The sequence below is a fragment of the Euleptes europaea genome, chromosome 1 (assembly GCF_029931775.1).
Source record: "Euleptes europaea isolate rEulEur1 chromosome 1, rEulEur1.hap1, whole genome shotgun sequence".
In the NCBI taxonomy this organism is placed as follows: domain Eukaryota; kingdom Metazoa; phylum Chordata; class Lepidosauria; order Squamata; family Sphaerodactylidae; genus Euleptes; species Euleptes europaea.
Window position 1 is genome coordinate 100,639,335 of NC_079312.1, and position 22,173 is coordinate 100,661,507.

A 22,173-nucleotide genomic window follows, 5' to 3' on the forward strand; every position below is an offset into this window, starting at 1 on the left:
AAGGTCATAGAATCAGCCATCTAGCCTCTGCTTAAAAACCTCCAGGGAGGGTTTACCACCTCCCGAGGAAGCCTGTTCCACTGAGGAACCACTCTAACTGTTAGAAATTTCTTCCTAATGTCTAGATGGAAACTCTTTTGATTTAATTTCAACCCGTTGGTTCTGGCACCCTCCTCTATATGACAGCTCTTCAAGTACTTGAAGATGGTTATCATGTCCCCTCTCAGTCTTCTCCTCTTCAGGCTCCTTTCTGGTGTACTCTGTAGTATGTGTTCACGCTCACACACAGAGTGAGCAGTTGCTGCATTATTTCTTCCCAGAGCTCTGTTTGCCACTGAGCCTCTTGCAGAACCATAGGAGAGGGATCTGTTGATTTTAAAAGAGTCACCACGCAAGTTGATAATTTTTATGGGAAGTGCTTTAGTGCTGACAGAATACTTCTTATCTAGCAATGTGAAGCAGGTAGGTGTTTTCTAAGCTATGAGGCCAGAAGAAGGAGAGATTACTTTCTTAATCAGCAGCAAGAAGTTCAGGATCTGAATTCTGTAAAATCCCTACTTTCTACTCTTTGCCCAATTTCCCCCCCACACACACATTGTCAATTTTTTTTAACTTTGAAAGAGCTTCTTCACTCCATGATCCCAACCAATTAGGCATCACATAGAGAACATAAGGACAACACAAAGCCAGATTGGATGTACACTTTTTGTGGATGTTACAGGTCAATACTGCATTAATTTGAACAGGTTGTGCATCCAGACACCATCTACATTCTGCCCCAATAGACAACTACTTGCATAGTTAATTTGTCAGCCACCTTGGTGATCCTTGTGAGGGTGGGAAGACAGGATATAAAATAAAACAACTTATGAGCAGCTGTATTAAGGGTGAAAATGTTCTAGCTTGGCCACCAGTGCGATGGGTTCCTCTCACAGCTATCCCCCCCCTGAGATCAGTTGCAAAGGGGGTGGAAAAGGGAAGATGTTTTTCATGGTGGGATGAAAAATGCTCATAAAACACACTTCCTGTTTAATCTTTACAGCCTTCTCTCCTCATGCTTAAAATATTAGCTAGAATCAGAGAAGCAGCACAAGGACAGCTTACAGGGTTACCCATACTTTCCCCAGCTGCCATAGTAACAGAAATGGCTTCACGTACAGCTGCTCTTGACTCACAGCATTTCCCCCCCAAGGCAGTTGTGAACCCAAGTACTATACATGAATTATATGGAGGCAACAATGGCTTGTGTGAACCAGGTCCTCTATTTGTTCAGATGCCCTAACAACACGAGAAATTAATTAGCATTATGTAAGTTTCGAGAGCCCCGTAGCACAGAGTGGTAAGTACTGCAGTCCAAGCTCTGCTCACGACCTGAGTTCAATCCCAATGGAAATCCCAATCCCTCAGGTAGCCAGCTCGAGGTTGACTCAGCCTTCAATCCTTCCGAGGTCGGTAAAATGAGTACCCAGCTTGCTGGGGGTAAGGGGAAGATGACTGGGGAAGGCACTGGCAAACCACCCCGTAAACAAAGTCTGCCTAGTAAACGTCGGGATGTGATGTCACCCATGGGTCAGGAATGACCCGGTGCTTGCACAGGGGACCTTTACCTTTTATTTACGTTTCGAGAGCTAACTTTGCTAGTCAGTCATGATGAACTGCAAAAGAACTCTGTATTCCTATTGACTTTGATCCACATGTAGGGTTGCCAGTTCCCTCTTCGCTACCGGCAGGAGGTTTTTGGGACAGAGCCTGAGGAGGGCGGAGTTTGGGGAGGGGAGGGATTTCAATGCCATAGAGTCCAATTGCCAAAGTGGCTATTTTCTCCAGGAGAACTCCAGCTAGTACCTGGAGGTTGGCAGCCCTAGAGGGGAGGGACTTCAGTGCCATAGAGTCCAATTGCCAAAGCGGCCATTTCCTCCAGATGATCTCTATTGGCTGGAGGACAGTTGTAATAGCGGGAGATCACCAGCTACCACCTGGAGGTTGGCAACCCTATCCATGTGGTATGAATGTGTGTGCTCGTGTATGCACAGGAAAGGGCAGGTGTGTCTCAAGCCAAAAAAGTTAGATTTCCCACCCACTACACTCCTGAATTTGCCTCTGTGCCTCTGTGATTGCACCCTTTACATAAGCATTGTGATAACCAAGTACTCATAAAACATTATGCGCAGGGCCTTTATAAGCCACTTGTCATCCAGACAGGTTACTAACCAGCCTGCGGATATCCCTTTCGCTGTCCCATTTGATCTTAGAGATAGCCTCCTGATGGGACTGGTGCTCACTCCGCAGATCACCGGCTTTGATCTTATCAGCCTGGATCATGTTGTTAAGGGCTTCGTCCACCTGTTTTTTGGCAGACTTCAGTTCAGTGATTTCCTGCAAAAGCTTAAGACGCTCAGAGTCAAATTGTTTCCTGGCCTCTTCACGAGCCTCAATAGTCAGTGCGGTCCGTACTTTGTCGCTGCTCCCTTCTCTCAAGGAATACAGTGCCGATTTAAGCCTCTGGATTTCACTATCTCTAATTTTCATTGTCCGTGCCATTTCCTGCTCGTGCTGTTTGATCAGGTTTTCCCGCACAGCTTGTAACTCCTTCATCTTCTCCTCGTGGAGCTTGGCTTTCAGTTCAGTGATCTGCACTGTCTGCTTACGCTGCTCCAGCTCCCGGATCCGCTTTGTTTCTTGGGTTTTCTCCCTTTCGAGTCTATTTACCTATGGAGCGAGAAAACAAAAGAGAAAGGGGCTGGTGTTACACAACCACAACAAGAATATAGTGCTTATTCAGCCTAAGGACACATAGATTCTACAGTGCTAATTTGCAAATGTCACACGGAATAAAATGATGATAGTTGAAAATTAAGAACTTGTTCCCAAATGTGGCTGAGACTTGAGCAGGTCTGAAAATTTAGCCTTAGCTAAGAAGGAAAACTCCAGTTTTCTGACAATTCACACCGTACCAGAAATGTGCAAGTTTACTTTGGAGAATACTTCACGGACCTAGCCAGCTGAATTCCATTCACTCTCAGTTACAGAGCTAACGTTAGATGGGATTTCTTTGCACTTTGAGAGTTCAATTCTTTGATTTGTTGTCTTCAATGTAGCCATTAAATGAAAATAACATTAAATGTGCTGGACAGTTAGGCTTTGGGTCAGCCTACAGTCTTGTATTCCATCTACCATTGGCAAGGTTACAGTTGTGTTCCTCCTCCACTGGTGCAAAACTTAAGAATGAAAGACTTCTATTTTTGCCATGCAAGGTATATGTCTGTGCAATCTGCTCATACCAAATCATATGAATAAACCAAAAACTGTGTTTGCCCTCTTTCTTCCAAACCAGGATTCTCAACTCTAGGGCTGCATTCAGACATCATAACCAGCTGACATTAAGCCACAATATGCACAAACCCAGCATGCTGCCATGCTCCTATGCCCATCCCTCTCCTCCCCACCTTCTTCTGCTCAGCAAGGTGAAGGAATCTCAGTATACTTACAACATCTAGAGGCAGGTGCAGACGTTAACAGGGGCTAGTTTTCCTCGTACAACTGGGATTCTAAGCTTGGACTAAACCATGGTTTGGCATCCCAGTTTGTGGAACGAAAACCAGCTCCGGTGAACCCATTCATACATCAAAAGTAACCGGATTTAGTATCTAATTAGGAATTCCTTCTTTGCTCTTGTGAGAGAAGGGAAAGATGGGTGTGTGTGTGCAACAAACACACAAGCACAGCAACAAGCTGGATTTGTGCATACTCTCACTTAATGCTGTGCTATCCCACTAAATCCTTATTTAATCTTGATTTGGAATCCAGGAAGGCAGATAGCCAGCCATAGTTGGTGGTGCACACACAATGTCACATTGTGGTTTATAGCAAAACTGGAAGACTTCGACTTTTGAATTGCATGCAAAAATGAGGAGGGGAGTGCAAGAGCCCAAAGAACCCCCAGACTGGATCTGGTAATGATGAACAATTTGACCCACACCACGGCTTTGAAAGTACTACTGGACACGAATTTTTCACCACTCCTTTGTCAGTTTACCATAGAATAAGATAATATACCAAGCTTACTGTGAAAGGGAATACATAGCTTTCAGTGCAATCCTGATTCTGGAAATGGACATTCACAAAGTGGAAGCTAAACATTGTGACTTCACAGAGGATAACCACCCCCTCCATTACGCAGACTATTTTGGAAGAATACAGTGATATCATGCATACTCTCTTATGGCATTTGACTCCTGCTCTCTGGAGACTTCAGTACAGTTGTGCTATTCTCTTTATTGTTTTCTTACTGGTCCAGCAGTCAGGTGAATTTAGCTTTATTTCAGCTATCTTTAGGGTTGCCAACCTCCAGGTGGTGGCTGGAGATCTCCTGCTATTACAATTGATATCCAGGTGACAGAGATCAATTCCCATGGGAAAAATGGCCACTTTGGCAACTGGACTCTATGGCAATAAAGTCCTTCCCCGCTCCAAACCCCGCCTTCCTCAGGCTCCACCCCCAAAATCTACAGGTATTTCCCCACCCAGAGCTGGCAGCCTTAGCTATCTTCCATCACACAGATGCATATATCTTTGTGTCGCTACAAGATTTGGTATTTGCTTTACAAGTTTCTTGGTGTAAGTATAAACCGACTTCAGCTGGAAAGATTGCAAATAAGGTGCCTTTATAGTTTTAAGAATAAGAGTTTGGCGTAGCCACCTCCATGTTCACTACCTTTTCTGGATCAATTGAGTAGTATCCTATATAAAGGTTATTGATGTTGTTGCGCTTGAGACCAGTAAGCCCAAGACCTAATCTTCCAGAGATATAGCTAGATCTCTATAGATTTTAGTTACCAGGCCTTCTCCCCTCCCTTGCCCTCCCCATAGTTTCACTATTAAATGCAAAGATTGTGAGGAAAAGGCAATTTAAATTCCATTAATTGTGAATTTCTAATTGCGGTTATAATACCCCATTAATCAAAAGTCTAGCTGTTTGTTGAGTATATATACTCTCAATCGCTGTTTGATTGGAGATTGGTTTATGTATTATAAATTAAAGGACATATTTAATAAAGATAAATTAATAGGGTTTAATAGAAATAAATCTAAATTGGAATTAATATTAAATATGGGAAATAAAGGTCAGATAGCGAGGATGTATAAACTCTTAATTGAAACAAATTTAGAGCAAGAAAGGATTAAACCAGTAATGGTAAAATGGATGAGAGATTTGGGTTATAATATTAATCTTGAGGTTTGGGAGAAATTATGGAAAACAGAATTCAGATTTACAATTACTAATGAAATAAGAGAGAATTTATATAAGATGTTTTATAGATGGTATATTACACCAGTGATGGTTAGTAAATTTAAAGCAGGAAATACTGATTTATGTTGGAAATGTGGATTGGGAAAAGGAACTTTTATGCATGCCTGGTGGGTTTGTAAAAAAATTAAAAAGTTTAGGAGAAAGGTAGTAAGGAAGACTAACAATTTGATTAATAAATAAAAATTGATCCAGGTTTTTGTTTATTAGGCATCCCTAAAGATAATATGAATAGAAATGATAGAGTTATATGTCAATATAGTTTTGCAGCGGCAAGGATTATTATTGCAAAATCCTGGAAGCTAGTAAATAGACCCCTAATTAAGGACTGGAGAGAAAAGTTATGGTTATATATGCGGATGGCTAAAATAACAGATTCCCTTCATGGGAAGGATGTGGAAGAATTTAAAATGATGTGGTCAAAAGCCTTCACATATTGGGACAAGCTAGCAAAAATGAATTTTACTAATATAGTGAACGAGTTGTAGATTCAATTTATGGTAGTCTTGATTATTGTTAAAATATTGTATTAATAAACTGCTTAGACACTTCTCTGGAAGTCGAACATGGTGGTGGGAGGAATTAAGGGCACATTGGTGGAGAGTGGTGGGAAAGGGTAGAACAAATGTAATAAGACTGTAAAGAATGTATTTTGTTTTTTTAATTTTTTTACATATATGTCATTCTTATTACACAGCTTTCTATATTGTTATACTTTTTTTCTTTTATCTGTTTGTATTTTTATGTTGGAAAATATAATAAAAATATTTAAATTAAAAAAAAATCCATTAATTGTTTTTTTACTTTCATCTGTCTATAACAGAGTATCTCCAGCGTCTCAAAGCCACTTTACCCATGGCAATCTTTTTATACAGATGAAACTTCAGTGTAGCAAAACCATCCATACATGGTCACACATGAAGCTGCCTTATGCTGAATCAGGCTATTATTCTGTTAAGGTCAGTATTTTCTACTCTAACTGGCAGCAGTTCTCTAAGCAGACCAGGCAGGGTCTTTAATATCTGACCCTATGTACCTGGAGACGTTGGGGATTGAACCTGGGACCTTTTGCATGCAGAGCAGACATTCTACTGCTGAGCCATGACCCCTACCCATTTCTAGTTAATTACATGCACACACAATGTTGAAAAGCTATAAACACCATTTTACCATTATTTCTATGGTCTTGTTGGCCTTGCCTACTAATATTATCAGCCAAATTTGCCCCAAACAGATTTTGGGAGGGGTCATTTATTACTGTTTTCCAGACCCATTTGATTATTGTGGAAGAATAGTAAAAGTTGTTATTCATATAATAGTACCAAGAATGTACATGGCAGTTTTCTAGAGTTGCCCATAGGCCCGGAGAGAAATGTCCTGTCCCTTTAACACAGACTTAATGTGTGGAAATGGGCAGCTGAAGCTTTTGGGGGCATAGAAAAAAAATAATATCACCCAGTAAAAAACAGTCCATTAAGGCCCTGTTAAAGGGATAGGGATTTCCCCTCCCCCCCAGGCAATTGGTAAATCAACACTTTTCTGTTCAATAAGCAAAAAGGAGACAGGCTGCTTCCCCAAGGAGCATGGAGTCTAATTCTTGTAAAACTGGGGATAACAAGAGGAGAGGTAAGGAAAGAGGGGGATGGATATAAGCAAATATTATTACACAGGTTAGGTTTTGAAATGGAAGACCACCCTGCTCATATTTGAAGAAGTGGTGTTGGTTTTTATACCCTCCTTTTCCCCACATTTAAGGAGTCTCAAAGCAGTTTACAATCACCTTCTCCCCACCCCCCACAACAGGCACTTTTTGTGAGGCAGGTGGGGCTGAGAGAGTTCGGAGAGAACTGTAACTAGCCCAAGCTCACCCAGCTGGCTTCATGTGGAGGAGTGGGGAATCAAACCCGTTTTTTCCAGATTAGAGTCTGCCACTCTTAACCACAACACCATGCTGACAGACGGTTGGGTTGCCAAGTCCAGATCGGGAAATTCCTGGAGATTTGGAAGTGGAGCCTGGGGAGGGGAGGGAGCTCAGCAAGGATGTGATGCCATAGGGTCTACCCTCCAAAGTGGCCATTTTCTCCAGGGGAACTGATCTCTAGTCTGGAGATCAGCTGTAATTCCGGGAGATCTCCAGGCCCCACCTGGAGGTGGATCAAGTCCTACTTTTCTCTTCTAGGGGAAAGGCCAGGTTTGAACCATGCTTGCCCCCATGCCAATTAACAGTAATATTTTTTTGCACTATGGCATTAATTGCTATACAAATTAGATTCAACCGTACTATGCTAAGAACACTCGCCTGGGAGTAAGCCTTGGGTTGCCTGTCCCTCTTAGCAACTGGCGGGAGGTTTTGGGGGTGAAGCCCGATGAGGGCGGGGTTTGGGGAGGAACTTCAATGCCATAGAGTCCAATTGCCAAAATGGCCATTTTTTCCATGTGAACTCATCTTTTATCAGCTGGAGATCAGTTGTAATAGCAGGAGATCTCCAGCTAGTACCTGGAGGTTGGAAACCCTAAGTAAGCCCCATTGAATAGACGAGCAGGATTCTGAGTAGACCTGTTTAAGCTTGCTCTCTAAGGGACCACAGCAGTGAATCATCCATTGTCGTGACCTCTCATGAGATGCTGCCCTCAGCTTTATCACTGCAACCCCTTAGCAAATGACTTTGGCTGGGAGTCTGCTGTTCTGCTGCTCTCTGTGATATTTGCTTTGAAAATCTTTAGTGGACTACAAGGTGTTATTAATAGAGATCAGAAGACTCCGTCGTGCACCTTCTGTTGCAGGCCACGAAACCAAAGCCCTCTTTTCAAAAGGAAACAAAGCAAATCCTGAAGATCTTGTTATATTTCCCTTAACATTTCCTTGCTCCACTCCTCCTAAAACCTGAAATGGCACTCTCTTATGCGTAGCACTGCCTGCCTTGAAAATATCTTTGGGCTCTTTTTTTGTTTTGTTTTGTTAACAATGTAGCCTAAATAACTGCAGGAAACCAGGAGATGCAGACAGTAAAGAGGGTGATGAGGCAATTGTCAAGGCAAACCTTCCTATCTTTCAGGTTTTGGCAACATGCCCATGGCTCTTAAGGAAAATGAGCTGCTAATTTGTGTCTAAAACTTAAGTACCAAAGAAGAAGAAGAGTTGGTTTTTATATGCCGACTTTCTCTACCACATAAGGGAGACTCCAACCGTCTTACAATCACCTTCCCTTCCCCTCCCCACAACAAACACCCTGTGAGGTGGGTGGGGCTGAGAGAGCCCTAACAGAGCTGTGACTTGCCCAAGGTCACCCAACTGGCTTCATGTGTAGGAGTAGGGAAACAAATCCAGTTCACCTGATTAGCCTCTGCTGCTCATGTGGAGGAGCAGGGAATCACACCTGGTTTCCAGATTAGAGTCCACCGCTCCAAACCACTGCTCTTAACCACTACACCATGCATGGTGTAGAAGAAGAAGAGTTAGTTTTTATATGCCGATTTTCTCTACCTCTTAAGGAGAATCAAAGTGGCTTACAATCACCTTCCCTTCCTCTCCCCACAACAGACACCTTGTGAGGTAGGTGGGGCTGAGAGAGTTCTGAGAGAACTGTGACTGGCCCAAGGTCACCCAGCTGGCTTCATGTGTAGGAGAGGGGAATCAAACCCGGATCTCCAGATTAGAGTCCGTCACTTTTAACCACTACACCATGCTGGCTGTCTTGGATGGAGGGGGATGTGTCTTTGAAGGCTGTAAAAAACAGTGCTAAACTGGAGAATTGGAAACAAAAGCTGGAATTCAGCTACCCATGGGTAAACCCCATTGACTCAAACAGGCTTCCCATGCATAACCTGTGGAGAGGATTGCAGCCAAACATGGCATTGTTTCCATCTCATTCAAAAATTCTTTTCTCTGGTTAAAACATGCTGCAAATTAATGACTATCAATCTCACTGGAGGGTGAAAGGAAGAACCTTCTGGAGCACAGAAGCCTGTCAGATAAATAATGCCATCTACAAGTCTTTCTTTCATCCTAGCCTCTCTACAATTAAAGAAACTGATTCCCACAGAATTGGTTGATTGTCCTCTGGGGTTAATCGTAACCATGATGTATGGGCAGCCCAGAACAGTTTTAATGAGGAAAGACTTCATGAAAGCTGGGACTCTGCTGCTTAGTTCTGGAATCTAGTGGCAGCCTAGATTTGCTGTGCCTGCTTATTGATGAAAGAGTCAAAGTCGTCAATTACAGCTAGCGGGACAGATAACGGGGGAAAATCTTCACCAAAAAGAACCTTAGGGACTTGGTATTGTAGCTGTGCTACCAATTCAGAATATCAAATCCAAGCTGCTCATTACAAATGAAATAAACATGATTATAAAATAGGACATTTGTGGGTTTTTTGGCAGCTCATATAGATGCACACATACCAAAATAAATGGGTCAAATCCCAAGGTGGTAGAAGGGACTTTAGACCACAAGTACATGTACTATTTTTAAATGTAAATAAAAAAAAAATCCTTGCAAGTAAACACACGGAAAAACTGAATCTAGCCCAGCCCGCTCCCATTTTGTTCTTGTAGGGAATTTATCATATGGAGAAGGAACATATAAGAATGAGTTAGTTACATACACAAAATACAGAACAAAAGACTAAGAGTCATCCTTTTGAACTGCTATTATGCAGTCAGGTAAGAATAAACATTTTGGATAAGGGGCTGGGTTTTGCATGTCTTATATGGCATATGGGATATTATTATGATTGTTTGTTTTGTAGAATATAAATGCACAGTCTGAGGAAGCAAGTTGTACTCAATGCGAAACAAGAGACAACCGGGATCTTGTAACATCTGTGCATGGAAATGGCGGGGATTTGCCTAGCTCTTGTCTCAAAGCAGAATTTAAATTTGTTATAAAATAGCATCCTAGAACTGCGGGGAAAGAAGGAGGCCAAAGCGAAGTGACTTCTAAAGGTTGGTAAAATCATAAATAATGCAAAGGCAGCCTCGAAGCAGTCCAGCAGGGCTCGTGAGCTAAATACCCCTGCATAATTGGCCATAATCTGTCTACCCCAGAAGAAGGGATGAAAGGCATCTTTTGTTAAATATTTGTCCTGTGATCACCTCTTAAAATCATCTGCCCCTTTACTACCAATTCTTCACTCACCTTAGATTTCTCCTGATGAAGCTCAATTTGAATGTCTGTTAGTTTGGTCCTGAGATCTTCATTGGCAGCTTGTAAGGACATAATGAGCGCCTCAGGCTTTTCAGCCTTGCTGCGTCCTTTTTTTGACATGGCTGTTGGCTACTGTGATTCTGCGCGTGAGAAATGTTTTTCAAATAGGAACGGCCATTTTTTACTTCTTTCCATCCAATTCGTCTCAGCTCTTACTGTGTGACATTACTCAAGATTCCCACATCTGCTCCTCTGGAAATCCTATAATAAACAAGATGGCAAAACATGTGTTAGAGAAGTCAGTGAATTCATGGCGAGATGAAAGAGAAGCTAATAAGGAACACCGGGGCACAACATTCTTGAATATGTTTCACAAACATATCAAGGACTAACCAAAAGTTACAAAATCCTCAACCAGATGTGTTCTGGAAGTTCTCAGTTCAGAATCTAATTTTCAAACATATGCATAGAAACTTGGCCAATGAAACTTTGCCATTTACTTAAGGGTCATAGAATCTCATTCCTCTGTTTCAGCTGTGTTTCATTTCGCGCTCAAATGAACCAATGCATTTGACCAATTAATGGCTTTGTTATACATTAAAACAGACCCGTGATCAACTAGGAACCAGTCGTGTTTGCTATCATTTTAAAGACTTTTTTATAGTCACTTCCATGCAACTAACAAAAGCTGTCTGTAGCTGGTGGTACTGGCATGTGTACTAAATGGGATAGCAAAAGAAAGTGGGTGAGGAGTTATACATCAGTAGAGTGGTTTCCGGCCTTCTCTCTAGAGTGCACGGTCTAATGGGTATTTGCTGATGTCACTCGTGTTATTAATATCACCTTGTATTTGTTCTGTCCCTTTAAAATTCTGTCTCTTCTGGTTCTATCTCCCCTGGTCTTTCTGTACTCCCAGCTATAAGAAGCAGAACTCCAGGGAAAGGAATGGGTGGGTGGAACTATGGCTTGTAGGGTTGCCAACTTCCAGGTATTAGCTGGAGATCTCCTGCTATTACAACTGATCTCCAGCCAATACAGATCAGTTCACCTGGCCGCTTTGGCAATTGGACTCTATGGCATTGAAGTCCCTTCCCTCTTCAAACCTTGCCCTCTCAGGCTTCGCCCCAAAAACCTCCTGCTGATGGCAAAGAGGGACTTGGCAACCCTAATGCCTTGGCATCTACAGTTGAATTAGCAGTTATTGAGGCACAGAACAGATCTCCAAACAGCTGCCTGGCAATGCTATGTGGGAATGGGTTTTTACTCTGAAATAAAATCTTATCTTTGTGTGTGTGTGTGTGTGTGTGTGTGTGTGTGTGTGTGTGTGTGTGTGAGAGGGGTTAATGGCTGTAGCCCTTCTGTCGTTGTACTGAAGAGGACAGAAATGCAATGGCAATGCATCCTGAAAGCTCAGAAAGCAGAAGGCAAATCAAACAACCTGCACATTAGTTTTTTGAACATTTGGAGTTGGCAATACATGAGCTTTTTTTGTTTGGAAGTCTGTCGGAAGACCCAGCTGGAGAAAAAGAGAATTTGTCACAATTCCCATACTGCTGATCATCAAAATGTTCAATTACATTAATTAAATGTGCAAGATAGCAGTAGCCCATCGGCTCAGGATAGGTTCCCCTGTTGATCCCAGTGTAGCCTGCCCCTGGGGCCTGATGCAAGAATACTAGTACCAGTAGCCTGTATGGCAGCCCCACTGCTCAAGCCTGCAGCTGTTTACTCATATGATTGAACCACTAGCGATTTATCCCTAAGAGCAAAACAGTGGGAAAGTGACACTTCTGAAGAATGCACATGCAGTGGATTCATTTGGACGCAAAGGAAACATCCGAGTTCAGGAGAAAGGGGAGAGGGAGGACTAAAGATAATTTTTGCCAGGAGATGCTTGTTTAAAATCATGAATGACACCAAATGTCCGTCACTATGGCTTGGAATGTTATTATAGCAGTGAGCAGAAACTGCTCCTTAGATATTTGTCTTCGTTGGCTGCAGGTTAAACCCCCCCCAATGTGAACTCTGTAATAATACTGCAGATGCCACTGTTTGCCAACTGCAGTCCTGCAGTCTGATCGCTGCTCAGCGTGTGCTGTTTTAAAGCCGGCTTCCTGTGAGAGAGCAGTGGCCCATAAAAGATGGATGCTTTGGCTTCTAATGTAAGATGCCATGGCTGTTTATGACTGAGAGCACAAAGAATGATGATTAAATATACAATTGATATACAGATGGAATGTCTCCATGCTACCCTACACAGCATGGAGACAAAGGAAGGTGCAATAGGAACAGAGGAACACATGAAGACCTAGAGAAAGAAAGAAAAATGAAAGATTGGAAAAAGGAGGATGAGGTACAGGAAATGAGTTTCCTGATACCTTTAAAAAGGCTTGCTTATTCCCTCTTGGTTTATCAGATGTAAACAGATTTTTAAAAAATATCTCTGCAGACAGACATATGTTTGGCATTCGTGTTTTGTTACAAATTTATGCAGGCAGCTGTGACACATTGAACTAGTGAGATAACAAGCATTAGCACAGATGCACTGGGAAGGCTTACTTGTACTGCTTAGAATGATGACTTAAAATTATTACCAGGCTACCAGAGGACTCTAATCTGGAGAACCGGGTTCGATTCCCCACTCCTTCGCATTAAGCCTGCTGGGTGATTTGGGGCCAGTCCCAGTTCTCTCAGGACTCTCTCATCCCACACGGAGGCAGGCAATGGCACAACCACCTCTGAACATCTCTTGCCTTGAAAACCCGACAGGGTTGGCCATGAATCAACTGTAACTTGACGGCACTTCCCACCACCACACTAGCCTGAAAGATGAGGTGCCCAGTGTTTTAAAATTAGGGCGTTGGGTGTTCAAGAAGCAGGTTTAGGACTGAATCAATACCATAAAATTTCAACACATGGTGGAAAATCAAAGCCAGCTCAAACTACCAAGCTGCCCTCCCTGCAATCCCAGAAGGCCCCAGGGCAAGGTTAAGAGGATGCTGAGTAGGCAGCAGCAGAGAAAGTGCACTCCTTTTCTTATGCCACCCAGGCTTCATTGTCCCGCCTTGGATGGATCCTGGTGACACAAGAGGAGGCACATAACTTCTTTCATGGCACTACTGCCCGCCTTGGATCCATCCAAGACTGGGTGCAGACAAACTTCCTTTTATTCTATCTGCTATCTGTCAAATGTGGAGCAGAGAGAAAAGAACCTCGGCAAGTCGCCTTGGGTGGAAATGGCATAAGAGGAGGTGTGGGCATTTTGTGTGCAACAGTATAAGAGGAGGTGTGGGCATTTTGTATGCAATGGCATTAGAAGAGGTGTAGGCATTTTGTGTTCAATGGCATAGGAGGACGTTGGGCATTTTGTGTGCAATGGCATTAGAGGAGGTGTGGGTATTTGGGGTGCAATGACATTAGAGGAGGTGTGGGTATTTGGGGTGCAATGGCATAAGAGGAGGTGTGGGCATTTTTTGTGCAATGGCATTAGAGGAGCTGTGGGCATTTTGTGTGCAATGGCATAAGAGGAGGTTGGGCATTTTGTGTGCAACGGCATAGGAGGTGTGGGCAGTTTGTGTACAATGGCATAAGAGGAGGTTGGGCATTTTGTGTGCACCATCATAAGACAAAGTGTGGGCATTTCCTGTGTTGCTTCTACTATGCCATCCAGCAAGCTGAAGAAGCAGTTCTGCAGCCCACCTTGATTGCCAGTGGCAACAGCAATGGCGCTGAAGGTGACAGCAGACAGGCCATACCTGCTGCCTCCTCCCTGGGAAAAGTCCCCCCAGCCTTTGTGAAGCCACAAGCAGCCCTTTGCGTTATGCAGTGAACAGACTCCGCTTGAAACAGCTGACTCAAACCATTTATATAAACAGCTAAGGATTATTAATTGCTGAAATGCACTGCTTACTCTGCTTTTGACATTTTTCCATACAGTTGTGCTCACGAACATAAGTGAATTGAGGTGATTACTGTAAACAGTAAGCGCTGACGGCAGTTAGCTGTTCAAAGTGGTCTGATGCCAGTGTTCAGAAAAATCCACAAACCAGGAGAGCAATCTTCAGTGGATAATTAGGGGGACAATCCCACTATAGTGTATAACTGCAGAGTTCAAATTAACCTCTGAGGAAATGAGAGGTGATTATCATTTGTACACTGCAATCTATGGGTATGGTACTACATGAAGTTTCATCACACACAAAAAGGACACAGATCTTTGCCTCCGAGGAATTTATGAGCCAACTAAAGCACAGAATTGAAGCCTTGATGTTTAATATATATTATTTTTCTGTTCATTTAAAATGTGTTCTATACCAGCATACCAGCTCTTGAGCCTATTAAGCATTAAGTTTAGAATCAAGCAAAAACAGACCTTAAATTTTTGTCCTTCTCTTTTTTAGTTATGTTTTCAGTGTTTTTATTTGTTTGTTGAATATTGACTGTCCTTTAATTTTTTTATCCAGGTCTGGGGCATGAGAAGGCAGTGTGTATAGTCCTCAAAGCCTGTTTTCTAATGTTTCTAGGGATGTGTATAGCTAGGGTTGCCAACCTCCAGGTACTAGCTGGAGATCTCCTGCTACTACAACTGATCTCCAGCAGATAGAGATCACTTCACCTGGAGAAAATGGCCACTTTGGCAATTGGACTCTATCGCATTGAAGTCCCTCCCTTCCCCAAACCCCACCCTCCTCAGGCTCCGCCCCAAAAACCTTCCACAGGTGGCAAAGAGGGACCTGGCAACCCTATGTACAGCTCCGGGAAGCTCACAAGCTGTGGGCCCAAAGAAGCTCCACCTGTCTGAGCATACAGAAGGAGCCCAGCTAAGGTAAACATTACTCAGAGCCCTTCAATATAAACTAATCCTATCCATCTGACTTGTAATTCTCAAGCCTTGCTCCAGCTCCTCCTACAGATATGATTAGCAGGGGAGAGGGGATATATTGAGCCCACATTAATAGAGCTTGCCTAAGAGTTATTTCTACACTTGATCTTAGCCAAAAGGCCGAGAAGCGGTGAGTTATTTCAATAGGAGCTTACAAATCCTCCCTCCCACACTTAGGGAAAACATAGCTTCCTTGTTTCCAAGGCTCATGGTCTAGTCTGTTAATCCCCCTTGAGACTCAACAAGAATTTAGATGGAAAATACATGTAGGGGTGCCAGCCTAGAAGTGGTGGCTAGAGATCTCCTGCTATTACAACTGATCTCCAGCCAACAGAGATTAGTTCACCTGGAGAAAATGGCCACTTTGGAAGGTGGACTCTATGGCATTGAAGTCCCTCTCCTCCACAAACCCTGTACTTCTTAGGCTCCACCCCCACAAATCTCCAGGTATTTCTCACCCAGAGCTGGCAACCCTACATGCTATAAGTAAGAAATTAAAGCATTAGAGCTTCCCTGAGCCATGTCCTGTGGGCCAATATATGGGAGGTCCATTTTTCCTTTGGCTCTCATTTCCTAAGAACCTTTGTTCAGATATGTTCAGTAAGTGATTTGTTAGGAACCACCTGAAAATGCTGCTTCAGCACATTTCTGTTCTAACACATGTAAAAAAAAAGAAGCAACATTATTATTTTTGACACAGCAATTCAGCCTAGTTATAGATTTATTGGACATTAAATTCTTCTGCTGTTTAATCTTGGAGGGTAGCAGTTAAAACTATGTAGTGAATACACATTGCAGTTGATCCTGCGGCGAGACTGTCTGTCTACAGCTGCACTTAATGTACACCACAAAATATGAATCTGGTTAAAAGTGACCTTGCAAGATCAAAGGTATCCCTAAAGACAAGCCATATGGTCCAATAGCAAGAGAAGGCCAGGGCTCTTCTGGTAAGTATTTTGCTGTATGACCCAGCCAAGCACCCTACCTGTTACTGCTTTGGTAGTCTTCTGTGAAATGGTCATGCCATCAAATTTCCTCTTGCTACGGGCATTTTGACATCAACCAGTTAATGTGCAGCTGCATGAGTGAACTAAACTGAAGCAACCTTCAGTGAAAAGAAACTTGCCTGGGGAGTAGGGTTCCCAGGTACCTCCTGGCAACCAGTGGGAGATGGGTGAGTGGGTGGGCAACTTACCAGCAGCAAACTGAGGCCTAGGCCTCTGTTGCTCTGGAAGTAGGGTTGCCAGGTCCCTCTTAGCCACCGGCGGGAGATTTTTGGGGCGAAGCCTGAGGAGGGCGGGGTTCGGAGAGGGGAGGGACTTCAGTGCCATTGAGTCCAATTGCCAAAGCGGCCATTTTCTCCAGGGGAACTGATCTCTATCAGCTTTCTCAGACTAACCTAACTCAAAGGGTTGTTGTGTGAGGATAAAATGGGGGAGAAGGGGAATGATGTACACCAGCCTGAACTTCTTTGAAGAACGGTGGGATAAAAATGTACTGAATAAAAAAAAACGGAATATTCTGTAAATTTATTAAAAAGCAAAATGGGGGGGGGGGCGCAGGGAGCCCTTAAATATTGTGTTTGCTTCTCAGCTTATCTTTTAAACACTGGCCAATAAGAGAGAATATGTTCAAAATGCATGTGGGAGACCCAACACTGTTCTCATGATTAAATGCTTGAATTTTTTTGTCTCTCTGTGTGTGCCCTGGGCTATTTCAGGTATTAATAATTGGTAATTTTAAATGTTACTATTAATACATTCATATACACTTATGGGCAACAACATCTCTAGTCTCATACAACTATTTTGGAGCCAGCCATTACCCTGTAGGTTCAGTACAAGCTTGTAACACACCCTTCTTCCTTATGTTCCTATTATGTACATATAGTTTCACAAATCATTCAAGAATATTTTATTTCTGAAATTATATAAATGTACAGTATGATGGCAATGACTTGCAGCTTGGGTTGGCTTTTCCCCGAACCCCACACTCCTGGGAAGTATGCCTATTCCTTCCCCCTGAGTCCTCAGCAAAGAAATGTCACATGTAACTGGCATCTTAATGGTTATAAATCTCCTTTCATAAAGTTTTGTAGGGAGTTAAATATTTTCTAAGCCAAATGTGTATCAGGGTGTTTTTGTTTTTGGCTGGGGGTCTTAAAAAGTACAGGTAAGGCTCATACATTTGTTAATAATACTGACTAAAAGCCAGACATCATCAGAGCCTTGGTATGGTGACCTTTGCATAATAGCCAGTTCAGACATGACATGTACATGGCCCTTGACCAGGCATGCAGAAGGATGAAATTTACAGCCTTGGATACAGATACTTCTCTTCTGTGATGAAAGGCTACACAGCGTAATGCCACGCTGCCAGGCTGTTATCATTTGCTGTTGACACCTCATACCTGAATGCATCTTGTTCAATGCCTCCTGTATTCCCATTACAAAACTATTTCTTGCAGAGCGGAATGCTCACGGCACCAGTTCTGTCAAATCAATCGGCTGCATCCTGTATAACCATTGAATCCTGGATTAAATAATCCAGCAGCGGAAGAGTTCTGAAAAGGTATGGCCTACAGGCAAAGAAGTCAGATGCTTGTATCCAGGAGCTTTTTACTTAGGCTTCCTAACCATTGCTCATTCTAAAACTGATGTGTTATTAGGAATGTGGTGACAGAAGCTCACCCCTTTCTCTACACCCATAGTTTATATTTCTTCTCAGGTGTGACCTTTGTTCCCTTTTCCACCTGACCCTCTGTAATCGAAACAGCCTTGTGATCTTTGTGCACTCTTCTTATAGACTGCAAACACATATAAATCGCATAATGTACACAGAATAGGGTTGCCAACCTCCAGGTGGTGGCTGGAAATCTCCTGCTATTACAACTGATCTCCAGCCGATAGATATCAGTTCACCTGGAGAAAATGGCTGCAGTGGCAATTGAACTCTATGGCATTGAAGTCCCTCCCCTCTCCAAACCCCACCCTCCTCAGGCTCCACCCCCAAATCTCCAGGTATTTCGCACCCTAACACAGAATTTCTGCATGTTTTGGTGTGAAAAGTCAGGAGAGAAATCATGACCAATTTTTAGAGATGATTATTCACACAATGAAGTCAAAGCACAAATTTACCTATACAACAAAGTTCATGTTATCAAGGCTAAGCAGCTGAAGGAAAACCACCCGAGCTGCTTTCAAATATAACATTTTGTAATTCAGCAGTTGTGCTGAGGCATGCAGAATTTCATTTCTCTCTAGTCTGATTTTCATTTTTTCTGTGCAGCACCAGGGGAGGGAGAAGATACACATACACAGTCGTATACCTTCCCTAGAAGAAGCCATGATAAGATTTTAAGGCGTCCTTTCCTCTAAGATCTTCTGTATTAAGATACATTTGTGAAATTGGATCAATACAAGCAAATGTTCAGATTTTTCCTCATACCCAGGAATTCCTGTTATAGAAAGTGAGTAAATATAGGACCATCTGACTTTGCTTTGGCAAACAACCATTGGCCAAAGAGATATGATCCATTCTTTGCCACTTATAATTGTCTGAAAATGATCCATTCTTTGCCACTTATAATTGTCTGAAAATGCCTCCCAGCTGTATTGTAAGAATATATCTGAAGCATGAACAGCAGACTATCTTTCTGTCTTTCCCTGGTGCTCTTTTCTCCTCTCCTCCAATCTGCAGCGATGTTAACCCATTGTTATTACTGACAACGCCAAGTTTGTAACATATCAATAAGAAGTAAATGCAAGTCTCTCACATGGGCCAGTTTGGAAAACTGAAGGTGCGATTTACTTCTAAATGACTTCTAAATGAAGAACTCTGGGGGAAATTCTCAATGGCCTTTGACAAACTGACAATTCAACAGGAAGAGTAGATTTTTCAGTCAAACCAATAATATGCTCAGAGGTTAACTGTTGATAATAAGTACCCTGTGAATGCTCATACAATTGCCACTCTTTTTTCATCATACCGTCAATGAACAAATTTAGTATTAGAAGCAGCAAAAGACTGAACCAAACTGGAGCATGTAGGGGATGAAGCTTAACATCTCTTCACGCTGCTTCACATGCAGCTGAGAACCAGGGTGGTTTTGCTCAAAATGCAGGCAGCCATGTTAGACTGCTAGTCAGCACCAACTCACATTAATTTGAGGATGTTCATGGATGTATATCAGCCCTTAATAAATAGGGTTGCCCCTGCTAGTAGTGGGGTATCCCCTGCTTTGGTGCTCCGCCCCCAGTGGGGGAACTTACTGCAGTAAACTTAGCCTGAGGCTTCTGGTGTCCACAACATGGCGACTTCATTTCCAGCAGGCACCTGCAGTGACATCATCGAGTCACTGACAACTAGGGTTGCCAGCTCTGGGTTGGGAAATATCTGGAGATTTGGGGGGCAGAGCCCGAGGAGGGTGGGGTTTGGGGAGGGACTTCAGTGCCATAGAGTCCAGTTGGCAAAGCGGCCATTTTCTCTAGGTGAACTGATCTCTATCGGCTGGAGATCAGTTGTAATAGCGGGAGATCTCCAGCTACTACCTAGAGGAGCAACTGTATTGACAACTTTGGTATACACTTTGGTATTTGGGTAAAAATAGCTTCTACCATAGTTTTGCCCAAGTACCCACGGTCATCAGCAATGTATTGACGTCACTTCCAGTGCACGCCAAAAATAACATTGCTGCGTTGTGGACGCCAGAAGCCTCGGCCTAGGTTTACTGCCGGTAAGTGCCCCCCCTGCCGCCAGTTGCCAGGAGGCATCTGGCAACCCTATTAATAAAGTAGTTAACCTGCATAGTGGTCTCTCATGTTCTTATTTGGGGGTACTGGTACAAAAGCTGCATTAACAAGTATGAACCTTAACTGAAAGATGTAGCTATTGGGAGTGGCTGGGAGGACCGATGCAAAAGAAAGGATGTCTACACGTACCTCAAATCTAATCCTGTACCTGAAAAACTTTACTGTCCAAAATTCAGTGGCAGTGGCGCTACTCTAACCAGGTCATTTTTGTTGTCCTATTCTCCCCAGATAATCTGGGACCATTGTAAATCTGGATACCTGAGGGAAGTAAAACGCATACAAGAGAATAGAGTTTCGCCACGTAGACTGCTATAGTACTCCAGTATGAACGAGGCTGCCCATGAGCGTTCTCATTCAGTATAGGCAGTTTACATTCTGAAATGGCCTTTTCAATGATCAAAGCAAATAATAATGTCTTTGCAAAAAGAAATTATACCCTTAGGTGGGCAAGAAATTAAGTAGGTCAGTTTGGGCCTAGAATATGACTCTTTTTCAGTATTTTCAATTATAGTGGTATTCCTAGTGCTTTATGGTTGTTACTTATCTCTGTTACCTTACTTTGTTCTTTTTATCAGTTTTTGCGCCATGTGCAAGAAGAGGACATGGAATGGTCGTGTATATTTTAAAAACGCAATCCAGGAGTCATGGAATAGGTACAGTTCCTCATTCTGCTTTATAGTTTTGAATTTAAATGGCCCTAAAGTACCTTCGTTATTTTAACTGTGAAATTGTGGGGCAATCAAAATGCACAGAATGAATGATCTTTCAAGCTGTGAAAGTGATGAATTAATGCAAATGCCTTTGTTTCAGCTTGCAACATTGCTGGTTTGCTGGCTGCTAATGAATGGCCTCCACTTTTGTTAAGCCATGCACAGTGCATTCTTTAATAAAACCTAAGCTATTTATCAAGAGAGATGCGTTTGTGTAGGGTATAACAAAAGTGTTCATTTAAAATACTTTTAAACAAAGAAATATCCACCTCATGTTTGCTGGGTTGGACACTAAGGGAAGGCAAGAATAGATGAGAGAACTCTGGGCTCTCAATAGATAACCCCAATCAGTAGTCAAAAGAATCAAGTCTGCAGATCCAATGCAGTGCAGCACTTGCAATGCAGTACTTCTGGGTGAAAACACATCGCAAGGGGCCGTTTACCACTCAAACTCCAAGTTTGAGTGGTAAAAGGTGCCTTGCAACGCCTTTACAGAAGTGCCACATCGCAAAGGGCCTTTTACCACTCAAACTGGGAATTTGAGTGGTAAAAGGCCCTTTGTGATGTGGCGCTTCCGGGTGTAAATCGCAAGTGACGTGTTGCGGCAGGCAGGCATGTGTGCATGCACCGACACTCAGCTGGTTGGCGGGCAGCTAGGTGGATTGGCGGGGGTTGCCCACCACCACCTGGCACTTGGCAACCCTAGCGAGTCAGCCAAGCATGATCAGCAGCAGAAGCCAACCCACCCAAGTTCCTACCAGAAATGACCCTGGCACTGAAGCCCCAGGGAGCTCTGACTTAAGAGGCAGGAAGAACCGAACGCACTGGCTTTTGTAAAGGAGAATGGGTGGGGCAGACTGCTATTTAAAGAAGTCCGTAGGAAGGACCAGTGAGCTCACCACTCCAAGGCTTGTCACTCCCCAGGGCTGGATTGGGGAGGGAAGATTGGCTGGATCCAGGATTGGCCCTCCCTTGGGAAAGCATTTAAAGGGCATGCCCAGGAGCAGCCAGGGGAAAAGAGCCAGAACCATTGCAAGGCAGATGGGAATTGGTAAATGAAAGATCAAAATGGGGAAATTGGGTGAAGAGAAACCCATTCTTTTTTCTCTATCCTGGGGTACTTGCCCAACTAAAAGCAACCCTGGAGTTGAAGGGTGAGACAGCCCTGGACTTGGATAGGGTTGCCAGGTCTCTCTTCACCACCAGCAGGAGGTTTTTGGGGCAGAGCCTGAGGACGGCAGGGTTTGGGGAGGGGAGGGACTGCAATGTTATACAGACCAACTGTCAAAGCGGCCATTTTCTCCAGGTGAACTAAT

At 43.1% G+C, this 22,173-nt stretch overlaps 1 protein-coding gene across 1 annotated transcript in view; it reads right to left on the bottom strand.

The window, feature by feature from the left end:
* Positions 1 to 22,173, bottom strand: part of JAKMIP2 (janus kinase and microtubule interacting protein 2) — a 102,984-nt gene that overhangs the window by 32,960 nt on the left and 47,851 nt on the right. The window contains exons 2-3 of the mRNA XM_056858026.1: positions 10,446 to 10,715; positions 2,212 to 2,709 (exon numbers count right to left, since the gene is read on the bottom strand). Of these exons, the coding sequence (XP_056714004.1) occupies positions 2,212 to 2,709; positions 10,446 to 10,574 (627 nt within the window). The 5' untranslated portion in view covers positions 10,575 to 10,715. The remainder of the gene's footprint in view (positions 1 to 2,211; positions 2,710 to 10,445; positions 10,716 to 22,173) is intronic.